The sequence below is a fragment of the Danio rerio genome, chromosome 2 (assembly GCF_052040795.2).
Source record: "Danio rerio strain M-AB ecotype USA chromosome 2, GRCz13ab, whole genome shotgun sequence".
NCBI lineage: Eukaryota > Metazoa > Chordata > Actinopteri > Cypriniformes > Danionidae > Danio > Danio rerio.
This window is the reverse complement of record NC_141022.1, coordinates 6,072,501-6,097,208: the sequence shown is the minus strand read 5'-3', so window position 1 is coordinate 6,097,208 and position 24,708 is coordinate 6,072,501. Positions and strand designations below refer to the sequence as shown.

The following is a 24,708-nucleotide window of genomic DNA, read 5'->3' as shown; positions in this document are numbered from 1 at the left end:
CGTCTACATTCATCATCGCCGAATGTACTGTTTGTGTTTTCGCTTGTGCGCCCACAACGAAATGAACAGAAATATTATTCATTTTCGGTGGTGAATTCTGCCTTAAATTAATTAGTAAGGTTTTAACCATTGAAATTCCCAGAGATGGGTTGCAGCTGGAAGGGCATCCGCTGCGTAAAAACTTGCTGGATAAGTTGACGGTTCATTCCGCTGTGGTGACCCCGGATTAATAAAGGGACTAAGCCGACAAGAAAATGAATGAATGAATGAATTAACCATTGAACTGTCAGTCCACGTTTTTAACATAGATGTGAAAATGTACTTAATGTTCTGTCTAATTGACATGGACTCGACTTATTATGAAGTGAAATAGTTTAATAGATATTAAGATAATATATATATATATATATATATATATATATATATATATATATATATATATATATATATATATATATATACATATACTATATTATTATATATTAGTACCTACAATTTTTAAGAGGAACTCTTTTGTACTTTTTAGGTACTAATATGCACCTTGGAGGTAGTACCCTACTGAAAAAAAACAGCTTAAACTAGCCTAGGCTGGTTGGCTGGTTTTAGCTGGTCGACCAGGCTGGTTTTGGCCATTTCCAGGCTGGTTTCCAGCCATTTCCAGCCTGGTCAGGCTGGGAGATGACCAGCTAAAACCAGCTTGACCAGCCTAGCCAGGCTGGGAGTCCAGCCAAAACCAACTATGTCCAGCTTAAACCAGGCTGATCAAGCTGGTTTTAGCTGGTCATTTTCTAGCCTGACCAGCTAAGACCAGGCTGGAAATGGCTGGTTTAAGCTGGTTTTTCCAGCAGGGATATGGACCTTTTTAGGCACAAATTTGTACCTTTTGAAAAGGTACCACCCAGCTTGCGTACCTTTATTTCTGAGAGTATAAGAGAAGAAATACCATACTACAGTACATTCATGTGGAAACTATTCACAGAGCTTCACTTTTTCCGAGTCTTGTTATGTTTTATTCTAAAATGTATGAAATTACGTATCCTCCTTAAAATTCTACAAACCCTACCCCATTGTCAACTTGAAATATGTTTGTTTGAAATGGTGAAGAAAAACCCAATGTCCACTGCTCATTCTTGAATCATCGACTGTATGTGAAATTGAATCAGACCCGCACAACAGCCAGGAGGACCAACTCTTTACAAAACGGTTTCAGTTCAGCAGCGTTCTTGGGACGCCTGGTGTGAATCGCTCGATTGAAGTCATGCCACAGCATCTCAATAGGGTTGAGATCAGGACTCTGACTGGGCCACTCCAGACACTTCGGTTGAAGCCTCTTTAATCTTCTCTTGTTGATTTACTTCTATGCTATGCTTCTGTTGCATCGCTCACCCTCTGTTGAGCTTAAGTTGGAAGACATATATGAATATGTATCATTAATTAACTGTCATTAATTGCAAAATGAAAAATGAAAATACACAAACAAGTACTCTTCAATTAATACAAATCACTCTATTTACTAAAATATATTCCCAGAGCATGTCTCAGCAGTTTTGGAAGCATTTTATTGCATATATATATATATATACACACACACACACATCAATATTTTTTTTTTCATAAAGCAAATGCAAATAAATAAAACTTCAACCCTGTTATGAAAGGATACATTAACATACCACATGAAAAAGTACATACATCTTTATGAACAGTTTAGATGTTATCTGCATTATTTTTGGAATAATAAAAATAAAAACAATCGCAGTGCAATCCTGCTGCTCTTTGTGAAACGTCACGTCATTACTATTGTAATAAGTCCTGAACTCAATCTCGTAATACAGATGAGTATTTCGTCAGTTTTGATTGGTTTCTGCTTTGTTACTGTCTTCATACTCCAATAAGGATGCCAGAAAACAGACTGTCTTGGAGAACTGTGAGGGCTGAACCTGTGCCGTTGTCAATGAGAATAGACACATACTCTCCAGCCTGTGAAAGAATGAAGAACACATTAATGATATGTTTTTTATAAGGCAATAATGTAAAGAGAGTCCATGATGCGTTCATATTTAACCTTATTCTGTGGTGTAACTGTCAAGTAAAAATTAGCCTTATGTAAAAAGGTAAAATCAGATATTTGGAATTAGATTGACACATAACGGCCATAAAGGTCTGCAGAAGTTTTCACTTGTATACATTACATATACGTGTGTGTGTGTGTGTGTGTGTGTGTGTGTGTGTGTGTGTGTGTGTGTGTGTGTGTATGTATGAAGGAAAAAATGAATGAGTTAGGGTTTGCATGAATGAGTAAGTGTGAATGAATGAGTAAGTAAGTGCGTGAAAGAATAAGTGCATGAGTGAGTGAGTGAGTGCATGAATCAATGAAAACTTGTTTGAATGAATGAGTGCGTGAATAAATGAGTGTGCATGAGTGAATGAGTGAGTGCATGAATGAATGAGTGAGTGCATGAATGAGTTTGTGAATGAGTGTACGAATGAGTGAATGAGTGCTTGAATGAGTGAGTGCCTTGATGAGTGGGTGAATGTGTGCATGAATAAGAGAGGGCATGCATGAGTGAGTGCCTTGATGAGTGGGTGAATGTGTGCATGAATAAGAGAGGGCATGCATGAGTAAGTGCCTTGATGAGTGGGTGAATGTGTGCATGAATAAGAGAGGGCATGCATGAGTGAGTGCCTTGATGAGTGGGTGAATGTGTGCATGAATAAGAGAGGGCATGCATGAGTGAGTGCCTTGATGAGTGGGTGAATGTGTGCATGAATAAGAGAGGGCATGCATGAGTGAGTGCCTTGATGAGTGGGTGAATGTGTGCAAGAATAAGAGAGGGCATGCATGAGTGAGTGGGTGAGTGTGAGAATGAGTGAGTGTGTGAATGAGAGTGCATGAATGAATGAGTGAGTGACTGAATGAGTGAGTGCATGAATGACTATGAGGATGAGTGTATGAATGAATGAGTGAGTGCCTGAATGAGTGAGTGCATGCATGGCTATGTGGATAAGTGTATGAATGAATGAGTGAGCATGTGAATGAGTGCTTGAATGAGTAAATGCCTTGATGAGGGAGTGAGTGTGTGCATAAATGAGTGCATGAATAAGTGAGTTTAAGTAAGTGAGTGAGTGAATGAGAGTGCATGAATGAATGAGTGAGTGCATGAATGAGTCAGTGAATGAGTTTATGAATGAGGGATTGAGCATGTAAATGAGTGCTTGAATAAGCGCCTTGAATAAACGTCTTAATGAGTGAGTGAGTGTGTGCATGAATGAGTGAGTGAATAAGTTTGAATGAGAGTACGTGAATAAATGAGTGAGTGCCTGAATGAGTGAGGGCATGGATGAGTCTGTGGATGAGTGTATGAATGAGTGAATGTGAAGTGAGTGAATGAATGAGTGTGTATGTGAGTGAGTGCGTGCATTATTAGGTGGGTGCGTGAATGAGTACGTGTATATGCGTGAGTGTCTGAATGGTTTAGTGAGTGCATAAGTGATAGTGTGAATGAATGAGTGCGTGAATGAATGTGTGCATAAATAAATGAGTGTGTGAATGGGTGAGTGCATGCATGAGTGTGTAAGTGAATGTGTGTGTGAGTGCATGAATGGGTGAGTGCATGCATGAGTGTGTAAGTGAGTGTGTGAATAAGTGAGTGTGTAAATGAGTGAGTGAGCAAATGATTGAATGTGTATGAGTTAGTGTTTGCATTAAAGAGTGAGTGCGTGAATGAATTAATGAGTGTGTAAATTAGTGAGTGCATGAATGAATGAGTGAGTGTGTACATGACTGAGTGAGGGAGTGCATTAGTGAGTGAGTGTCTGAATGATTTGGTGAGTGCATAATTGAATGATTGAGTGTGTGCATGAATAAATGAATGTGTGCGTGAATAAATGAGTTTGTGTGTGCATGAATAAATGAGTTTGTGAATGGGTGAGAGCGTGCATGAGTGTGTAAGTGAATGTGTGCATGACTGAGTGCATGAATGAATAAGTGCGTATGTGAGAGTGCATAATTGAGTGAGTGAATGAATGAGTGTGTATGTGAGGGAGTGCGTGATTGAGTCATGGAATGAACGAGTGAGTGTGTATGTGAGTGAGTGCGTGATTGATTGAGTGAATGAATGAGTGAGTGTTTGCGTGAGTGAGTGAATGAATGAGTGAGTGTGTGTGTATGTGAGTGAGTGCATGATTGAGTGAGTAATTGAATAAGTGAGAGTGTACGTGAGTAAGTACATGATTAGGTCAGTAAATGAATAAGTGAGTGTGTATGTGAGTAAGTGCGTGATTGAGTGAGTGTGTATGTGAGTGAGTGCATGATTGATTAAGTGAATGAATGAGTGTGTATCTAAGTGATTGCATGATTAAGTGAGTGCATGAATGAATAAGTGCATATGTGAGTGCGTGATTGAGTAAATGAATGAGTGAGTGTGTATGTGAGTGCGCGATTGAGTAAGTGAATGAATGAGTGAGTGTGTATTTGAGTGAGTGCGCAATTGAGTGAGTGAATGAATGAGTGTGTATGTGAGTGAGTGCGTGATTGAGTGAGTGAATGAGTGTGTACGTGAGTGAGTGCGTGATTAAGTGAGTGAATGAATAAGTGAGTGTGTATGTAAGTGAGTGCGTGATTGAGTGAGTGAATGAATGAGTGTGTTTGTGAGTGAGTGCGTGATTGATTGAGTGAATAAATGAGTGAGTGTGTATGTGAGTGAGTGCGTGATTAAGTGAGTGAATGAATGAGTGAGTGTGTATGTGAGTGAGTGCATGATTGAGTGAATGAATGAGTGAGTGCGTGATTGAGTGAATGAATGAGTGAGTGTGTACGTGAGTGAGTGCGTGATTGAGTGAATGAATGAGTGCGTGATTGAGTGAGTGAATGAATGAATGAGTGAGTGTGTATGTGAGTGAGTGCGTGATTGAGTGAATGAATAAGTGAGTGCGTGATTGAGTGAGTGAATGAATGACTGAATGTGTACGTGTACGTGAGTGAGTGCATGATTGAGTGAATGAATGAGTGAGTGCGTGATTGAGTGAGTGAATGAGTGAGTGTGTATGTGAGTGCGTGATTGAGTGAGTGAATGAATGAGTGAGTGGGTGATTGAGTAAATGAATGAGTGAGTGTGTATGTAACTGAGTGTGTGATTGAGTGAGTGAGTGAATGAATGAGTGAGTGTGTATGTAGGTGAGTGCGTGATTAAGTGAGTGAATGAGTGAGTGTGTACATGAGTGAGTGTGTGATAGAGTGAATAAATGAGTGTGTATGTGAGTGAGTGCGTGATTGAGTGAATGAATGAGTGAGTGAGTGCGTCATTAAGTGACTGCATGAATGGATAAGTGCATATGTGAGTGAGTGCGTGATTGAGTGAGTGAATGAATGAGTGAGTGTGTATGTGAGTGAGTGCGTGATTGATTGAGTGAATGAGTGAGTGTGTATGTGAGTGAGTGCGTGATTGATTGACTGAATGAATGAGTGTGTACGTGAGTGTATGCATGATTGAGTGAGTGAATGAATAAATGAATGAGTGAGTGTGTATGTGAGTGAGTGCGTGATTGACTGAATGAGTGAGTGTGTACGTGAGTGAATGCGTGATTGAGTGAGTGAATGAATGAATGAATGAATGAGTGAGTGTGTGTGAGTGAGTGAGTGCGTGATTGATTGAATGAATGAGTGTGAATGTGACTGAGTGCATTTGTGACTCAGTAAATACGTAATTAAGTGCATAAATGAATCTGAGTGCATGGATAAGTGTGTGAATGAGTGAGTGCATGCATGAGTAGGTGAGTGTGTGTGTGAATGAGGGAGTGACAACTGTGTACACCCTCAACCCAATTTAAATCACTCTAAATAAAAGCAGCTGCCACATCCATACATGTAAAGTAAAACTGATCTTGTGCCTTTGAGTAAATGTTTAGCCTGAAATTGAGCATCATGTTAATAAAAGAGGGTTATTATTTATGTGCTCAACACAATGGCTTTAACCATATTGTCAAGAAGCAAATATTTACATCTTTGTTCATGGACATGTTACAAGACGGTTCTGTTCTTGTTCAGTGAAACAGGCTTGTCATACCTGCAAGTAAAGCGTCCCGGACAGGAGAATACTGAATACTCCTCCTGTAGCGCTAACCCCAGTCACCGTCTCCAGAGACCTGCCGCATTATAAACACATTCATCATTCTGCTCCACTGACCGTGGCTTTATAATTACACTTCAAATCACGGATCTTTACCACTCACACATTGCTCTGACACAGAGACTCTATGCATATGGAGGCTCTGACACTGTCCCTCTGCCTGCCGTGGGCCTTTTTCTGAGACTCTGAGTTGGATTCTGAAAGCACACACAAACACAGATGCATGATGCAAAGCTGACCGTGAACCCCACCCCTGTTCCTCTGAGCTTTATCTACAGGACAGACTGTTTGTTAGGCAGAATTCACCACACTCTGAGAAATGAGATGATGAAATCAGGAATAGGGCATTGCGTGTGCTTTAGCATGGAGAATGATGCAATGAAGCCTGTCTTTTATGCTGCTGTTAAGTCTAAATGGAGGAATTCGAATGACCTGCAAGCAGCGCTGCATGGGTCTACATCAGTGGTTCTCAAATTGTTTTCATCAAGTACCACCTCAGAAAAAAATGTGTCTCTCCAAGTACCACCATAATGAGCAAAATTAAAATACAGTGGCGTAGTAAGCCCAGTAAAGCAGCTACAGCTCTGCACAGTTCGAAAACTTGGCAGATTAATTCCTATTATTAAGAATATTTATTATTGTCAGCCATTTTAAACATTATAAATAGTCTGAACATTAACACTGTAGTGTACTGTGCTTATATGTAAAAAAAACAAACAAACTAACTAAAAATGTCAACATTTAAAATTAAAATGTGCTTATAAAAAGTTAAAAATGGTTGGTTAATGTTCGTAAAAGTAAAAAGAAAAGTGCTATACTGAAATGTAAAGTATTAATATATAGTAGCCAATTCATGAACACCTGGAAATGTTGCCTGGACATCAGAAATATAGGCTACATGTTATATAATAAGTATTATTATATGTCATATTTATATATAAATCATTTTTGATAAATTTTGAAATATATGGAGCATAAAAATACTGTATGACACATTTGATATCACCACTAGAAGGAAGCCTGCGTACCACTATTGGTACACGTACCACAGTTTGAGAACCACTGGTCTACATCATTACAAAAAGCGACTAAATACCAGAGAAAGTATGTAAAAAAACACGAATGCCCCAAATATTACATACAGTTGAAGGTTTTTTTTTAACCTCAATTTCTGTTTAAAAGGAAAGAAGATACACATTTCTTAACATAATAATTTTAATAACTCATTTCTGATAACTGATTTCTTTGTTTTTTGCCATGATGACAGCATATAATGGTTTACTAGATATTTTTAAAGATATTATTTAGCTTAAAGGGACATTTGAGGGTTTAATTAGGTTAATTAGGCAGTAATTTGACAAATTATTATATTAAACTGTTTTGTTCTGTGGACAATCAAAAATACATATTGCTTAAAGGGGGGAATAATATTGACCTTAAAATTGTTTAAAAAATGTGAAACTGCTTTTATTCTAGCCGAAATAAAACAATTAAGACTTTATTCAGAAAAAAAATATATTATAGGAATTACTGTAAAAAAAATCCTTACTCTATTAAACATCATTAGGGAAATATTTAAAAAAACAAATCGAAGGCTAATTATTTTGACTTCCGCTGTGGGTTGAATGAGATGGACACCACATTGAATAAGTTATACAAAGCGATGTGCAGTATTCTATATCATTTATTAATGCTGCTGTGGGACAATGTGAGAGACACACATCAAATGTGATGTTTTACGGAAAATATCACTTTTATAGTGAACTTTTACTGTTCTTTATTGTTCTTACTTTAATAGGACGCTTTTATATTAGAAATTTTATATTTGTTACACAGACTGCAACTGGCCAAAAATCTAACAAACATTTGCCAACTGCAAATGTAACAAAACTTAATGGACGTATAGACGGACAGATGGATAGATGGATGGACGGACGGACAGACAGACAGGTAGATAGGTAGACAGTGATAGATAGATAGATAGATAGATAGATAGACAGACAGACAGACAGACAGATGTATGTATGTATGGATAGACAGATGGATAGATAGACGGACGGATGGACAGAACGGACAGATGGACAGATAGATAGACGGATGGATGGATGAATGGATGGATGGATTGATAAACGGACGGACGGACAGTCAGACTGGTAGATAGGTAGACAGTGATTGATAGATAGATAGATAGATAGATAGATAGATAGATAGATAGATAGATAGATAGATAGATAGATAGATAGATAGATAGATAGATAGATAGATAGATAGATAGATAGATAGATAGATGATAGATAGATAGAAGGACGGATGGACGGTCGGACGGACAGGTGGGCGGTCAGACGGAGGGACTGTTGGACGGACAGATAGATGGATGGATGGATGGATGGATGGATGGATGGACGGACGGACGGACGGACGGACAGACAGACAGACAGACTGGTAGATAGTTAGACAGTGACAGATAGATAGATAGATGGATAGACAGAGAGACAGACAGACAGACAGACAGACAGACAGACAGATAGATAGATAGATAGATAGATAGATAGATAGATAGATAGATAGATAGATAGATAGATAGATAGATAGATAGATAGATAGATAGATAGATAGATAGATGAATGGAAGGACGGATGCATGGTCGGATGGACAGGTGGGCAGTCAGACGTAGGGACTGTTGGACGGACAGATAGATGGATGGATGGGTGGATGGATGGATGGATGGACGGACAGACAGACAGACTGGTAGATAGGTAGACAGTGACAGATAGATAGATAGATGGATAGATAGATAGACAGACAGACAGACAGACAGACAGACTGATGGACAGATAGATAGACAAAGACAGGGAGACAGAAGGTAGGACGGACGGACGGACGGACGGACGGACGGACGGACGGACGGACAGACAGACAGACAGACAGACAGACAGACAGACAGACAGACAGACAGACAGACAGACAGACAGACAGATAGATAGATAGATAGATAGATAGATAGATAGATAGATAGATAGATAGATAGATAGATAGATAGATAGATAGATAGATAGATAGATAGATAGATAGAAACTCATATGTGAATGAAGTGAATTTGATACCCTACTGAAGGAATAGTATGGTTCATTCGTGCATGCCATGTCTGGTGTGAACACAGCATTAGAAAGTTGTTCAAAATCAGAAAAAAAAAGTAAGAATCTGCCGTCCAGAAAAACCCATACCTAGCAGCAGATTAGCTGAGAGCTGATAGAAGCCAGACACTGGAGCCGTATAGCGGCCGCTGCTGATGTTAAAGCCCTGTCCTCTCTGATGGAACTGCTCTGTGTTCGAAGGCTGTGGAAAACACAGACAAATGGAATTATTGAATATGCCGAACTCTTTCATTGCCAACCCTTCTTCACTGTGGTCAGCCGAAGCTAGCATTGCTGCTGAACCAACGTACAGTTGAAGTCAAAATCATTAGTCCTCCGGTGAATTTAACAGAGGAAACTTTCACAGTATTCCCTACAATATTTAATGGAGAAAGTCTTATTTGTTTTATTTCGGCTAGAATGAAAGTAGCTTTTAATTTAGTTCAATCATTTTAAGGTCAATATCACTAGCCCTCTTAAGCAGTATTTATTTTCGATTGTCTACAGAGCAAACCATCATTATACAATGATTAATTACCCTAACTAGCCGAGTTAAGCCTTTAAATGTCACTTTAAGCTGAATATCTAGTCAAATATTATCTACAGTCATCATGGCAAAGATAAAAGAAATCAGTTATTAGAAATTACTAATTAAAACTAAATTAAAATGATACAGGATGTCTAATAATTCAGGAGGGCTAATCATCCTGACATCAACTGTATCTAGAAACGAGGGCTATGCTTTAGGCCAGGGGTGCTCAATGCTGTTCCTGGAGATCTACCTTCCAGCAAAGTTCAGCTCCAACCCTGATCAAACACACCTGAGCCAATTAATTAGGACCTGTACTGCACTTGATAATTACAGGCAGGTGTGTTTGATATGGGTTGCAACTGAAATCTGCAGGAAGGTAGATCTCCAGGAACAGGGTTGGTCACCCCAAACTAAAGCTAAATTTGGAGTTTAAGTTAATTCAGATCTCTTGTGAGGTCGTGCTTCGTGAGTGGAGTAAATTGTTATTACTGTTTTGCACTCACAGTGTTGAAGGGCTGGAGCTCCTGCAGGCTGCGGCGGTGGACCAGCTGGTTGTGTTGAATTCGGCAGCGGAAAGCCGTGGCCACACGAGGAGGTTGATCACAATACACACAGTAAGTTCCGACCATCTCTGAGAGGAAAGATCATTGGTCAAAGGCATAGCAAATTCCCATCTGACTGCACTGTTTAAGGAAAAACCCATCCATAATTCTGATAGGTGGAAATATATGCAAATTGCAAAAGACATATTTGTTATGTGTCATGACATGTACAAAATTTAGTTATAAATATTGCAAAATGGATGCTTATATACAAATATATTTTCCAACCAATGAAATTAAAATATGTACACATTATATATTAATTATACACATTATATATATATATATACACACACTAACCGGCCACTTTATTAGGTACACCTGTCCAACTGCTCGTTAAGGCAAATTTCTAATCAGCCAATCACATGGCAGCAAATCAATGCATTTAGGCATGTAGACATGGTCAAGACGATCTGCTGCAGTTCAAACCGAGCATCAGAATGGGTACGCTTACGTCATCGCTGCTGGGCTGTTCAGTGAGAAGCGCTCTCTCACTCAGCAGCACAGTGGAGATTTCTGTAGTTATATCGTATTAGTCGTTTGATATGCCGTCAAATATTTCGCCAAACAGTCCTTTGGGATGCGGGGACACGCAGTCAGATATTTCGCCGAACAGATCCGCCACTTTTGGCGCTCATAAACAATCATAAAGCTCTCGTGCTGCAGGAATGAGGAGGTCTGCTGAAGGCGCGCAGCTGTCGTGAAGTGAGGAGTTTGCGTCTTTAATAAACTACGGCAGTTTGCGTTCACTGAACAGTAAGAATTATTATTAAATCCATATGAAACAGTCCCTTAAAAGTCACGTCTCGCTTTCAGTTTCGGGCTTTGGCGCGTTTTGCACTCACACACAAGCGTACCGCGCCAAAGCCCAAGTGATCCGTGCTCAGGCACACCTCTTCCAACCAGGCCAGGGCCGGCCGAGTGAACCGTGCTTGAGCCCGATTCAGCGCACTCACACTTCTCAAACGATCCGGGAAACGGGCCTGGGCACAGTACGGATGGCATAGTGTGAGTAGGCCCTAAGGCTACAATTCACACAGGCTCACCAAAATTGGACAACAGAAGATTGGAAAAACTTTGCCTGATCTGATGAGTCTCGATTTCTGCTGTGACATTCAGATGGTTGGGTCAGAATTTGGTGTCAACAATATGAAAGAATCCATGTATCCATTCTGCCTTGTAACAACGGTTTAGGCTTCTGGTGGTGGTGGTGTAATGGTGTGGGGGATATTTTCTTGGCACACTTTGGGCCCATTAGTTGCAATTGAGCATCATGTCAATGCCACCACAGCCTACCATGGATGCTGACCATGTCCATCCCTTTATGAAAACAGTGTACTCATCTTCTGATGGCTACTTCCAGAAGGACACACACCATATCATTAAGTGTGAATAATCTCAGACTGGTTTCTTGAACACGACAAAGAGTTCACTGTACTCAAATGGCCTTCACTGTCACCAGACCTCAATCCAATAGAGCACCTTTGGAATGTGGTGGAACGGGAGATTCATATCATGGATGTGCAGGCAACATATAATATATAACATATATATATATATATATATATATATATATATATATATATATATATATATATATATATATATATATATATATATATATATATATATATTAGGGATGTAACGTTATTGTAAATACCGTCATACCGCAATATAAATTTTTTTCGATATTACCGAAGTCGCATGACTCGGTAAAACTATAGATCTTCTGAGAAAATTTGCTCAGGCGAATGAAGCGAACGGGAGGTAGCGAAAACTACAATTCCCATCAGCCCAGGCTTGGCCATAATCCCTTGCGGTCTGTTGTCGCTACAGATCCAGTAATGCGGAAATGGAGTGTGCTGCTAGAAGCAGGGATGAAAAAGAGCTGGAAAACCCTAAAGCGGGTGTTGTCGCCGCGCGCGTACTGAATAGCGGTGTTGTCGCGCGAGTTCTTATCAGCTGTGTTGTCGCGGGCGTTCTGATCAGCTGTGTGGTTGCGCGAGTTCTTATCAGCTGTGTTGTCTCGCGCATACTGTAAAGCGGGACGGAGGGTATGTCGCATCGCGGGGGCACTTTCGATCATTTTGGAAGGGAACTTTCTATCAAAGACTAAAAAGGGCATGTGCACTGCACAGGTTGAGCCCTGTGTGTGCACGTGCCTGCAAGTTGGGGAATACGACTAATAATCAGTCATGGGGATTGCAGAAACACAGCACACTGTTCAGATTGATACAGACATGAGACCTCTATCTTACTCATGGCTTGTCCTCTCAAGTGGGGGAAAGACAATGCACAACGTTACCCACTGCTGTCAACCTGGGCCAAGTCATATCTCTCTTGTCCCAGAATCCTCAGTCCCAAATGAGAGGGGTTTTTCTGTTGCAGGGGACATTGTAAATGCCCAGAGATACCAGCTTTTACCAGATTATATTTATATGATAATTTTCCTTTAAACCCATCTCTATCTAAGTGAGTGAGTGATTAAATGTTGAATGTGATGAGTTTTCAACAATACTAAATTGAAACTTAATTTTTTTACATTGTTTAATATTTTTTTGTTATTAAAATTGAAGTTCCTGTTTCAAAGCTTACAGATAGATGGCTAATTTGTATGTCATTGACACTTTTGGCACTTTTTTGGAGTATTTTCATAAGTTTTGTTTTTTCCTGTAAATGATTCAATAAATACCGTACCGTGACATTCATACCGAGGTATTACCGTACCGTGAAATTCTGATACCGTTACATCCCTAATATATATATATATATATATATATATATATATATATATATATATATATATATATATATATATATATATTGCCATATATCAGATTCATACATGGAAAGGAAGATATAACCCAGTAGTCTAGGAACTTCAAACACACACACACATATTCACAAACACACAGAAATGAAGCCAGTGGAAAGTGTTGTGGATTTTCTTTGACTGACACTTGGCCGCATATAAAGTCATTAAACAATCTTACAGTGAATAGAAGATGTAAATATTTGGAGTGCTTGAGTGTGTATGTGCAGACGGAGTGGATGGAAGTGTGAGGGAATGAGAATCCTGGAGCGTACGAGCGTGTGGCGCCACTGAACTTTTCTGTGTGAATAAGAGCCTTTATGTTTTATATTGCTGTCAGAACAGCCTGCAGCTCACTGCACCAGAGCACAAACAAACCTGTGTCTGTCTTCCTGGCAACGCTCCAGCACTCATTCCACACACACACACACACACACACACACACACACACACACACGCACACACACACACACACACACACACACACACACACACACACACACACACACACACACACACACACACACACAAGCACACACAAGCACACACAAGCACACACACACACACACAAAATCTGGAATCTGTGGAATTCTTTAGCCAGGCCAAGTCAATTCCACGTACTGGAAAATTACACCTATTAAGAGATCAGCCCAGCCCACAATCAGACTAGCTGCCTCCCCAACAAATGAGCATGACAACATATATCCCAAACCTGTAGCATTGTTGAAAGCCAGCTGGCCCAGACAAAACAGTTCTTTTAGAGCAGAAATGCCCAAACTAGGCCTGTATGCCAAAGTTGGCCCATGGAATCTTTGATTTGGCCCGCCATCCCATCCGAGAAGAAATTTAGGGTTTTTCTCAGTCGCTTTGGTGCGTTTCTCACAACACCTGTGCATTTCTGCACAACAGTTAATGCATTTCTTAAAATAATTAGTACAAACTGCAAAACCTAGCTGATAACCTGCAAAAGCGCGTCACATGCTCAAAATGGATAGTTCATTCCTCAAAAGCAAGTATTCATGTCAATCAAAGTGTCAGTATCATCAAAATCAAAAGTCCTGACACCATTGTTTATGAACAAGATAGTCAAATGACTTTGTCATGTTTTCATTATGTCAGTTTACTCTGTACATTTTTTCAATACAAAAACGTCAGATTTTGGTAAAACTTTGTGAAAATGCTCAAGATTGTACTATATACTATTAGAACAGCCAATTGAAAACTACAGTAAAGTTAGACATCACTGCATTTAGTGAGGTATCTGAGTACAAGACACTGAATATGTATGTTTCACATTTTTTTCTGCATATGCTCTTTACAATTAGAATTTTTTACAGCGTTGTGCAGAAGAATAAATACACCCTTATTTACAACAAACATAAACTTTCTTTGGGTAGAGCTGTGCACAACTGTAAACAATATTGCAGTACATATTGGAACTGAGCCAACATACATACACAGTAGAGATGCGCGGATGGGCTATTATTTCATCCGCAACCGCATCATAAAACTCATCATCCGTCCGCCATCCATCCGCACTAACATTATTGACCAATTTTTAAAACCGCACCCGCCCGCCATCTGCTGACTGAGCTCTTTATTTGAATGGCTTATTCCTTTTTATTATTAAATGAATGTTTCTTTATTGATTATTAGAAAATAGAGAATGAGTTTAATGACATGCAGTTAATCCAAACGTGCAAGTCAAATCCAGCATTAATTGACGCTTTGAAGTGACGCTAAACAATACGAGGATGTGTCTTTTCACTCGATTTGATTCCTCGGTCCTTGAGTTTTTTTTTTTTTTGCGTCCTTCCCTCGCATCCTATAGGGGTGGAAAGACGAGGAAAGAAAGCAAGGGAAGGAAACGAGGATACACAAATAAGAAATGAGAAGCACCCTATAAAGCTCTCAGAATATCAGCAGTGAACTCCGTCTCCAATCGGTGCACAGGGACAAAAATGAATAAATAAATAGCCTAAATGAAACGCACTGTACTGTACAATTTTTTTTTATTATAGTAGCCTAATAGAAAACGCATTTTGACACATCATTTCAACATTCAGACGAGAGCGCCTGGCCTCAATGCGCTCGCTCGCAGCACTTGTTGCTGGAATGCATAGAATTCTCTTGGCAAGGTGCTGTAGACGTGGGAATGACTGGCATTGTTTCTCCCAAAAGGAAAGTAGATTTTCCTCTGCTGATCCGTCTATTCTTAATTTTGTAGAGGAAGACTTCTGTACTTCATCCAGAATTAGTGTATCCGATTCCTCCTCTCATTCTGTGAAGTCAGTCCTAGGCTTTTTCGTTGGTGCGCCAGCTATGTGTACAAAAACAGTACAACCGCCCACCACCCGCCCGAATTTATTTAAAATATTATTTTTCGTCACGTCATCCGCCCGATCAGCGGCTTATCCACGGATTCCGCGGCTGTAACCGCCATCCGCGCATCTCTAATACACAGGTCTGTAAATCATTCATAAAAACTGTTCAATTTAGAAGACATTTTCAGTAAAATAAAGATTTAAACACTTTTTTAAAAAAATAGAATTAGCTTGCAAGATTTTGACAACTAGTTCAACATTTTTGTATGTAATGACTCAAGTAATGAAATGAAGACTATTAGTTTTATTGGCAAAGACTATTCAGCATTTACAAGTTTAGTTAATTTTAACTGACATGACATAAGCAAATGATAATGTCATAAATAGCAGAGAGTTGTATGAAAGCAATTGATGCATGTCCGAAAGCATTTGCAATTTGCTGAAAGGAATGAGAAACAGCTACTTGGATGTGCACAAATGACTAATTGTTTTGAGAAATGCATGAACTGTTGTGCAAATGTAAATAGTGCTGTGAGAAATGCACCCAAGCGACTGAGAAAAACTGTAAAATAATGCAAATGCCTTCAACAGAGATCGTCGTTTCTAATTTATCGGTACCTTTTGTTTGTTTGTTGAGATACAAAAAAAGCAAACTCAAATGAAATGTTTCAATTAAATGTTGTGCATAAATCAGAGTTTTTAAAATGTAAATACTGTCACTCACAGTTCTTGCAACATGTTTAAATAAAAGTTGGAACAGTAAAGCATTTACCACTTTGTAATGTTGCCATTTCTTTTCACAACACGTAAAAGACATTTAGGGACTGATTTGAGTGATAAAGAGTTTTAGGTTGTCCTATGCTTCTTAAGGTGGGCAACAGTACGGGCTCTTTGTTGTCGCATTTTGAACTTAAAAATGTGTCACACATTCTCTATTGGAGACAGGTCGGGACTGCAAGCAGGCCAGTCAAGTACCTATTCTCTTCCTTCGCAGCCAGGACTTTACACTGTGTGCAGAATGTGGTTTTGCATTGTCTTGATGAAATATACATGGGCGTTCCTGGAAAAAAGTCAGCATATTGTGCTCCAAAATCTCTCTGTACTTTTCAGCATTAACGGAAGTGCAAGTTACCTTTGTCAAGGGCACTGACACAACCCCATACCATGACTGACCCTGGATTTTGGACTTGTTGCTGGTAACAGTCTGAATGATTATTTTTTCTTTGGTCCGGAGCACACAGCGTCCGTTTCTAAAAATAAATACCTGAAGTACTGATTCATCTGTCCACATTACACATTTTTAACTGTGTGATGGTCCATCCCAGATGCCTCTGAGGCCAGAGAAGTGGATAGCGCTTCTGGACACTGTTAACATAGGACTTCCTTTTAGCACAGTACAGTTTTAACTAGCATTTGTGGATGTAACTACATATTGTGTTACTTGAAAAGGTTTGTCAAAGTAGTCCTGAGCCCATGTGGTGATATCGCTTGTAGATGAATGAGGATTCCTGATGCGGTGCTGCCTGAGGGATCGGAGATCACGGTTGTTCAGCTTAGGCTTGTACCCTTGTCCTCTAGGTTCCTTGAATCTTTCAATTATATTATGCACTGTTGAAGGTGAAATATCCAAATGTCTTCCTGTCTTTCTTTGAGGAACATTGTTTTTAAACATTTCAATAACTTTCTCATGTATTTGTTGGCAAACTGGTGATCCTCGGCCCATCTTTGCTCCTAAAAGACTAGACCTTTCTTGGATGCTGCTTTTGTAACAAATCATAATTACAATCACCTGTTGATATCACCTGTTTCAAATCACATCACTAATTAACCAGTTTACCTGATTTCTAGCCCTAAACTGCTCCTGTCCCAATGTTTTAATGAAATCTGTCGCAAGAACCAAAATTGGAATACATGGAAAAAAATTGGAAAAAAAAAAACACAATAAAAATCATGAGGAAAACATTAAATAATGTTTGTTGTTTTGTCTGCAATGAGATACAAGTCAAACTAAACTCAGAAATAACCATTTTCTTTTTTTATTTGTGTTTTCCATACTGTCCCAACTTTTTCTGATTTGGGTTTGTATATTAAAAGAATACAAATGCACATTTTCTAAGATCTTATATATATATATATATATATATATATATATATATATATATATATATATATATATATATATATATATATATATATATATATATATATATATATATCTGACTGAGTTTGCAAGGTTTGTGTAATCAAAAATTCCATTAGTCATTCAAATATTTATTTATTAATTTTCTTATCAGCTTTGTCCCTTTTTTTAATCCAGGGTTGCCACAGTGGAATGAACCGCCAACTTATCCAGCACGTTTTTATGCAGCGGATGCCCTTCCAGCCGCAACCCATTTCTGGGAAACATCCACACACACACACACACTCATTCTTACGGACAAGTTAGCCTACCCAATTCACCTGTACCGCATGTCTTCGGACTGTTGAGGAAACCGGAGCACCCGAGGAAACCCACTGACTGACCCAGCCGAGGCTCGAACCATCGACATTCTTGCTGTGAGGCGTCAGCACTACCTACTGCGCCACTTCATCACCCACAATATTAACATATATATTTTATATTAGATTTATATATATCTATGTATGAAGAGTTTAGATGCAAAAACCGTTATGTGCCGTCTGGAATTTCCATCAGAAATGAATATTGTTCTTAGCCTTCTTTGTTTATGTTGAGTTATTTCACTTTAAAGATGACAAAAAGGGCTTATTCTATGCCATAAAATTGATATTATCGAACCTACACACAGGAGCTGGATAAAAATGCTCATTTTATTAGAAAAATTTGGATGCCAAAAAACGCAGATTCAAATCTCCTGAATTGTTTAATTCAGTTATTCTTTACAACTGCCGAGTATTTGAGCCTTTTCTTCAAAAAAATTAACCTGACAGGACATCCGGCAAAAAAACTGTATAAGACTGACTACTATTCATCTATTGATCTATTCATTCATTCATTCATTCATTCATTCATTCATTCATTCATTTTCTTGTCGGCTTAGTCCCTTATTAATCCGGGGTTGCCACAGCGGAATGAACTGCCAACTTATCCAGGTTTTTATGCAGCAAATGCCCTTCCAGCCACAACCCATCTTTGGGAAACATCCACACACACATTCACACACACACTCATGCACTACGGACAATTTTAGCCTAGCCAATTAACCTGTACCGCATGTCTTTGGACTTTGGGGGAAACCGGAGCCCCTGGAGGAAACCCACGCGAAGGCAGGGAGAACATGCAAACTCCACACAGAAGCGCCAACTGAGCCGAGAATCGAACCAGCGACCTTCTTGCTGTCAGGCGACCGCACTGCCTACTGCGCCACTGCCTCGCCCTGATCTACTATTCATATCCATAAAAAGTAAACAAAGACATGTAAAACACAGTAAAAACACTCTACATCTGTGGAAACACACGGATCTGAAGGCAGTTGGGTTTGTAGCTAGACATTATTGGAGTTCGCTGACAGGAACAGTGACCAGCTGGTCACTACTGAAACACCACCAAGTCTCGCTAGATCAATCTGTACGGGCGCACGGCTGTTATAAAACACTCGCAGGTAATAAACAAAGCAGATATTTTAAAGTGTTCACACAAAGAGAGCACGCATAGTTTGTGAATCAACGAACTTGTGTGACTCTGATACAGTACGGGTCGCAGACACACGCGCAAGCTGGTTATCAAACTCTAATCATCGTTACCTTTACATTCGCATGACGGTTTCATTTATACAATCGAGAATGTAGTCCTAGTGGATGCATAGTGGTTGGAAATTTAAGCCACAGTTATGTCTGTATTTAACAGTGAGGCTGTTTTTGCCCGAAATTAATTAGTTTGAATTAGCCTGTTCAATCACAGAACATGGGAAATGCCATTACTTCAATCATTTTTAATATAACATATTTAATAATGAATTCAAATAATCAGTGTAATATTTAAGTTGATTTTAAGCTATCTCGCGGCCCACCTGCAGGATTGCTGAGGTTGAGAATCCCTGATGTAAATGACCCCTAGGGATAATGCTGCGTGTATAGACTGAAGTGCAGAACTCCAAGCATACCTTTTAATTTGAACTGGAAGTCCTTTATAAACTCTGCATGATAAGGCAGTAAGGGGCCCGGTGGACCTGGAGGCCCCTGAGGACCCGGAGGGCCTGGTGGACCGGGAAGACCATGCTGGATGTACAGAAAGATTTCAAGTTACATTACATGATAGGGAAAATCCAAACTTGAGACACTTTCTCAGAGTAGATATGATGTGACATAGGCCTCATAGGTAGGGCCACACGGAATCTGCCGGAGCAAAGATTTTTTGCCCATCATTAATTCTGTTTATTTACTTGAGTTAATGTGTGTAAATCTATATTTATTCAGTTTTTAAGTTAATTACATTAATATTATTGACTCGTTTGAAAATGTTCATCTGATTTGTGTACAATGCAGTTTGTAAAGTAATATTTTCTGTCTTTTAGTAAATCTCAGGCCCGGATTGGCTAATCGGGAGGACCGGGATAGTTCCCAGTGGGCTGGTCCGTTAATAATTATATTAATGAATATTACACACAATAAAAATCAGATGATCCACTACATCAAGAGCTCTGATTAAGCCGTTGTGGTCCAGTGGTCAGCACGTTGCGTTACGACTCCGTCGATCAGAGTTCGAATATTACCTAATTTATTTATTTATTATTTTCATTTTTAGCGTTAAGACATATAATACTGTTTGGGTTACTTATGTAGGTGTAAATATTTAATTTTTATTTTTTGTGTGACCACCGTTCCAAAGGACTGGATATCTTTTTGTCAAATAAGTTTTATTGATGAAGACACAGATTCAAGACAAAATTAATTCTGTTTACATATTTTGTCCACTTATAACATAGGCACAGCAAATAAGGAAAATTAAAAAGGAGAAAATTTTAAATTAAATAAATAAAATTAAAATTAAATCACCCACCCACATAACAAGCAAACTTGTTACAAAGACCTGTTTGAAAAATAGAGTATGATGACGAAGCATGTTAAAACATTACAGAAATGATGCATTATTATGAGTTTTTTTTTTCAAGGTAACAGATAAAGGGATTCCAAATTTTGTCAAATTGTTCCAGTTTTCTTTTCAAATAGTATCTAATTCGCTCCAAATGTAACATAGAAGCAATTTCTCCAAGCCACAGTTTACATGTAGGGGATTCCTTTTTTTCCAAAACAGTAGCAGTAGTTTTTTGGCAGTAGTTAAGCAGTATGAGAGCATTTTATGTTGTGTATTTGACAACAAATGTGTTTGTTCAGAGAATCCCAGAATTACAAGCATTGGATCTGGTTGTAATTGCAACTTCAACACTTCGGAAAGCACATCAAAAATTCCATTCCAATAATTCTGTATCTTAGAACAAAAAATAAAACTGTGGGATAAATCCGCATCTAATGAATTACATTTGTCACAAAGAGGTGAAATATTTAGGAAAATTCTATGTAATTTTTTCATTGAATAATGTAACCTATGAATTATTTTAAATTGAATAAGACAATGTCTAGAATTAATAGATTGTTTATTAATATCCTCCAAACCTGATTGCCACATTTCTTCTGAAATTTCCACTCCCAATTCTTTCTCCCACTCTTCCTTAAAACATTTTGTGGAGGGGGAAGTAACAGATAGTAGTTGTTCATAAATTATTGATAATAAAGGACTGGATATCTATAAAGAATTTTGCACAGAATATATATTCAGATAATGCAGACATTGTGATGTTTTAAAGCAGGGCTTCCCAAACTTTTCAGCCAGCGACCCCCAAAATAACAATGTCAGTGACTCGCGACCCCCATATTTCAAGGTGGTTATACTGTAAATATACAAACGTTGCACACACAACTATAGGCAAATATAAACATGAACATATTGACAACACAAAAATGCAACAGTATATTAACCATATAATGCTTTTCTATAGTCATTAATTAATTTAATTACATTTTAATATAAAAATTAAAGGCTGATGGCTTAATTTGTATGTTGTTGTTGTTGTTTCTTTAACGCAACAATTAACTATCTTCTGTGGGTTATGAATATAAATATAGTAATACAAATAACTTAATAAAATTTAATTGAGTTTTGGAAATCATCAAGCAACACCTTGTCATCGTCCCGCGACCCTCCAGGGGGTCCCGACCCCCACTTTGAGAACCACTGTTTTAAAGAATAGTGTTGGAGATTTAGCTTCCTTTTAATCAAAGAGCTTAGAATGACCAAGAGGCGACACTCTGGTGTAATTTGTGAAACAGCCACTAGAGGGCGCGGTGGCCATTTTGGAATGAAAACTTCAATAGAACAACAGCATATTATTAGTCTGTAAAATAAACTATTAAAAGTGCCGATGTTCGTGATAATACGTGTTGTATTGTCGTCTTTCAAGTTGTATCTCAACTTTAATGCGCTTTTTGAATAAATAAATAAAAAACAAAGCAGCTGCTTGCCATCGCGACAGTAATGAGATCCAATGGACGGCCGATCACTTTCACTCCATAATGGCGGAATCTAGAGGCTGTTGCTGGGCGCTGCTGTTGCAATGGAACGTTCTATTGAGTGTCGCCTCTTGGTCATTCTAAGCTCTTTGCTTTAATGCTCTCATATTTACAAAAAAAAAAAACGTTTGAAGTTCTAAAGCAGCTGTTTTCTTGAAAAAGACATGATTGTGTCATTAGAAATTGATTTGGAAATGACGTTATAATAATAGTCGTGAATTGCAAAGGCTTGAAACTCCAGGGCTGAAAAGGAGTCCCACTCCGGCCCTGGTGGATCTATTATATGAGAGACTTGCTTTGTTTACCAAATAAAGTGGATCTAATTGGATTTGCTTTTAAACATCAAATATAGTTTATATAAAGATATAATTTTTTATTTCATATATTAAGGTTTTAGTTATAACACTCCCAAAATAATTCCGCAGAAATCCGCAGATCCGTCTGGCCCTTCTCATTGGGTTTATCTGCAGTGCTGTACAGTGGTTTGGGTACGTATAGTTTTACCTTGTTCAATATACAAATGCACTCATTCTACATATTTGACATTATTCGGGTATAGCTGAGATTACCTTGGAGAGTCTTTTATTTCCTCTTGGTTTCTTATTTCCACCCTTGTTGTAGTTGTCCCTGAAAGCTATCCATGTCATGTGGGGGCTCACAGGGGTTATGTCAGAGGAGACAGTATCCTGAAAAAGACGTATAATGCATATCGGTGATTGAAACTAGGTCGAATTTTAAGTTCCCATATGATGGTACACACATATCCTTATTTTAACGTGCATGTACAAACAAAAAATATTCAGACAACAGATATGTTTTTTGCTAGTGATAATATAATTTATGGGCGTTACAGTGGTGCAGTGGGTAGCACGACCGCCTCACAGCAAGAAGGTTGCTGGTTTGAGCTTCGGCTGGGTCAGTTGGCATTTCTGTGCGGAGTTTGGAGGTTCTCACCCTGTTAACGTGGGTTTCCTCCGGGTGCTCCAAGTCCAAAGACATGCGCTATAGGGGAATTGGGTAAGCTTAATTGTCTGTAGTGTATGTGTGTGAATGAGAGTGTATGGATGTTTCCCAGTGATGGGTCACATCTGGAAGGTCATCCGCTGCTTAAAATATATGCTGGATAAGTTGGTGGTTCACTCCACCGTGGCGACCCCAGATTAATAAAGGGACTAAACCGAAAAGGAAATGAATAAATCAGGGCAAGGCAATAAAGTAGGCCCAAAAATATTCAAAAGCTTAAAAAATAAGTGAAGAATCTCCAGCAGGGAGTCTGGGGAAATACTGAAGTTCAGGTTTGATGAATCTACAGCTGAGACTACATGCGGACACCAGGGCTTTTAGTAGTGTACATTTTCTCATGGCCTCACTATAACACACACCATGGTAAAGTCAGTTTGGTTTCAAACCAATTAAATTCTTTGCTCGTGTTATAGTTTGAGCCAAAACTACTACGATAGACATGTGCCCTTTATGTTGCACAATGCTTAATTTCTCTATTAAAACGGTGACGCAACATGATTACAGAGGCGAGGCAGTGGCGCAGTAGGTAGTGCTGTCGCCTCACAGCAAGAGGGTTGCTGGGTCGCTGGTTCGAAACTTGGCTCAGTTGGCGTTTCTGTGTGGAGTTTGTATGTTCTCCCTGCCTTCGCGTGGGTGCTCCGGTTTCCCCCACAGTCCAAAGACATGCGGTACAGGTGAATTGGGTAGGCTAAATTGTCCGTAGTGTATGAGTGTGTGTGTGAATGTGTGTGTGGATGTTTCCCAGAGATGGGTTGCGGCTGGAAGGGCATCCGCTGCATAAAAAAACTTGCTGGATAAGTTGGCGGTTCATTCTGCTGTGGCGGCCCCGGATTAATAAAGGGACTAAGCCGACAAGAAAATGAATGAATGAATGGCATGATTACAAATAAACAAGCAAACGCTATGCGACGTGACACGACAGAAGCATCAGCCAATGCACTCCCAACGAAATGGTAAAGATTTTAATCTAAATAATACACCGTTCAACCATTATTAATAGACTACTGACTGACAGGGACTGATGTAGTTTGGTTTGCACTGCATCAAGATGCTGACTTTCATTTTCAAAGCATTTCTAGTTGTTGTCTGAGGTAAAGGTCTGAGGTGAACCAACAGCTGCTGTTTTCAGTATTTTGGTAATAAATGTCACGTAAAATGCTACTTAAACTTACTTTGGTCGTATTTAACACTGACATAATCTGTATCTGAGGTGAGGTCATACACGCTTATGCTGTTTTTCTGCCGCAAGTTGATGTAATAAAGCATATCTAAAATATACATTTTTGCGCTTCGCCGTCGTACAGTATATGGGTAGGGCCGGATTTACCAATAGTCATTATGGGAAAAAATGCTGATTTTGGAGTGTCTATCTAGGCTAGGTGCAAATAGCGCACATCCTTGGGTCACTGATTGACAGAGACAACATAACTAAACAGCTTGAAGGCCGGCAGCGTGAGTGGTGCAGCTCTTAAAGCGCATGGCAACTTGTTTTGACACGATCGATCATCAACCTTCGAATCCAGCGTTTGATGAACTCATCCTTCTTTTTTTCCCCATTAGTTACATAA

The 24,708-nt window shown here is 39.0% G+C and overlaps 1 protein-coding gene across 2 annotated transcripts in view; it reads right to left on the bottom strand.

The window, feature by feature from the left end:
- Window positions 1-1,538: 1,538 nt before the first annotated feature.
- Window positions 1,539-24,708, bottom strand: part of si:ch1073-184j22.1 — a 27,806-nt gene continuing 4,636 nt past the window's right edge. For both annotated transcript variants that reach the window (XM_087240434.1, XM_087240435.1), the window contains exons 3-9: window positions 22,687-22,803; window positions 19,654-19,768; window positions 10,298-10,425; window positions 9,353-9,464; window positions 6,232-6,325; window positions 6,066-6,144; window positions 1,539-1,980 (exon numbers count right to left, since the gene is read on the bottom strand). In XM_087240434.1, the coding sequence (XP_087096560.1) occupies window positions 1,882-1,980; window positions 6,066-6,144; window positions 6,232-6,325; window positions 9,353-9,464; window positions 10,298-10,425; window positions 19,654-19,768; window positions 22,687-22,803 (744 nt within the window). In that variant the 3' untranslated portion in view covers window positions 1,539-1,881. The remainder of the gene's footprint in view (window positions 1,981-6,065; window positions 6,145-6,231; window positions 6,326-9,352; window positions 9,465-10,297; window positions 10,426-19,653; window positions 19,769-22,686; window positions 22,804-24,708) is intronic.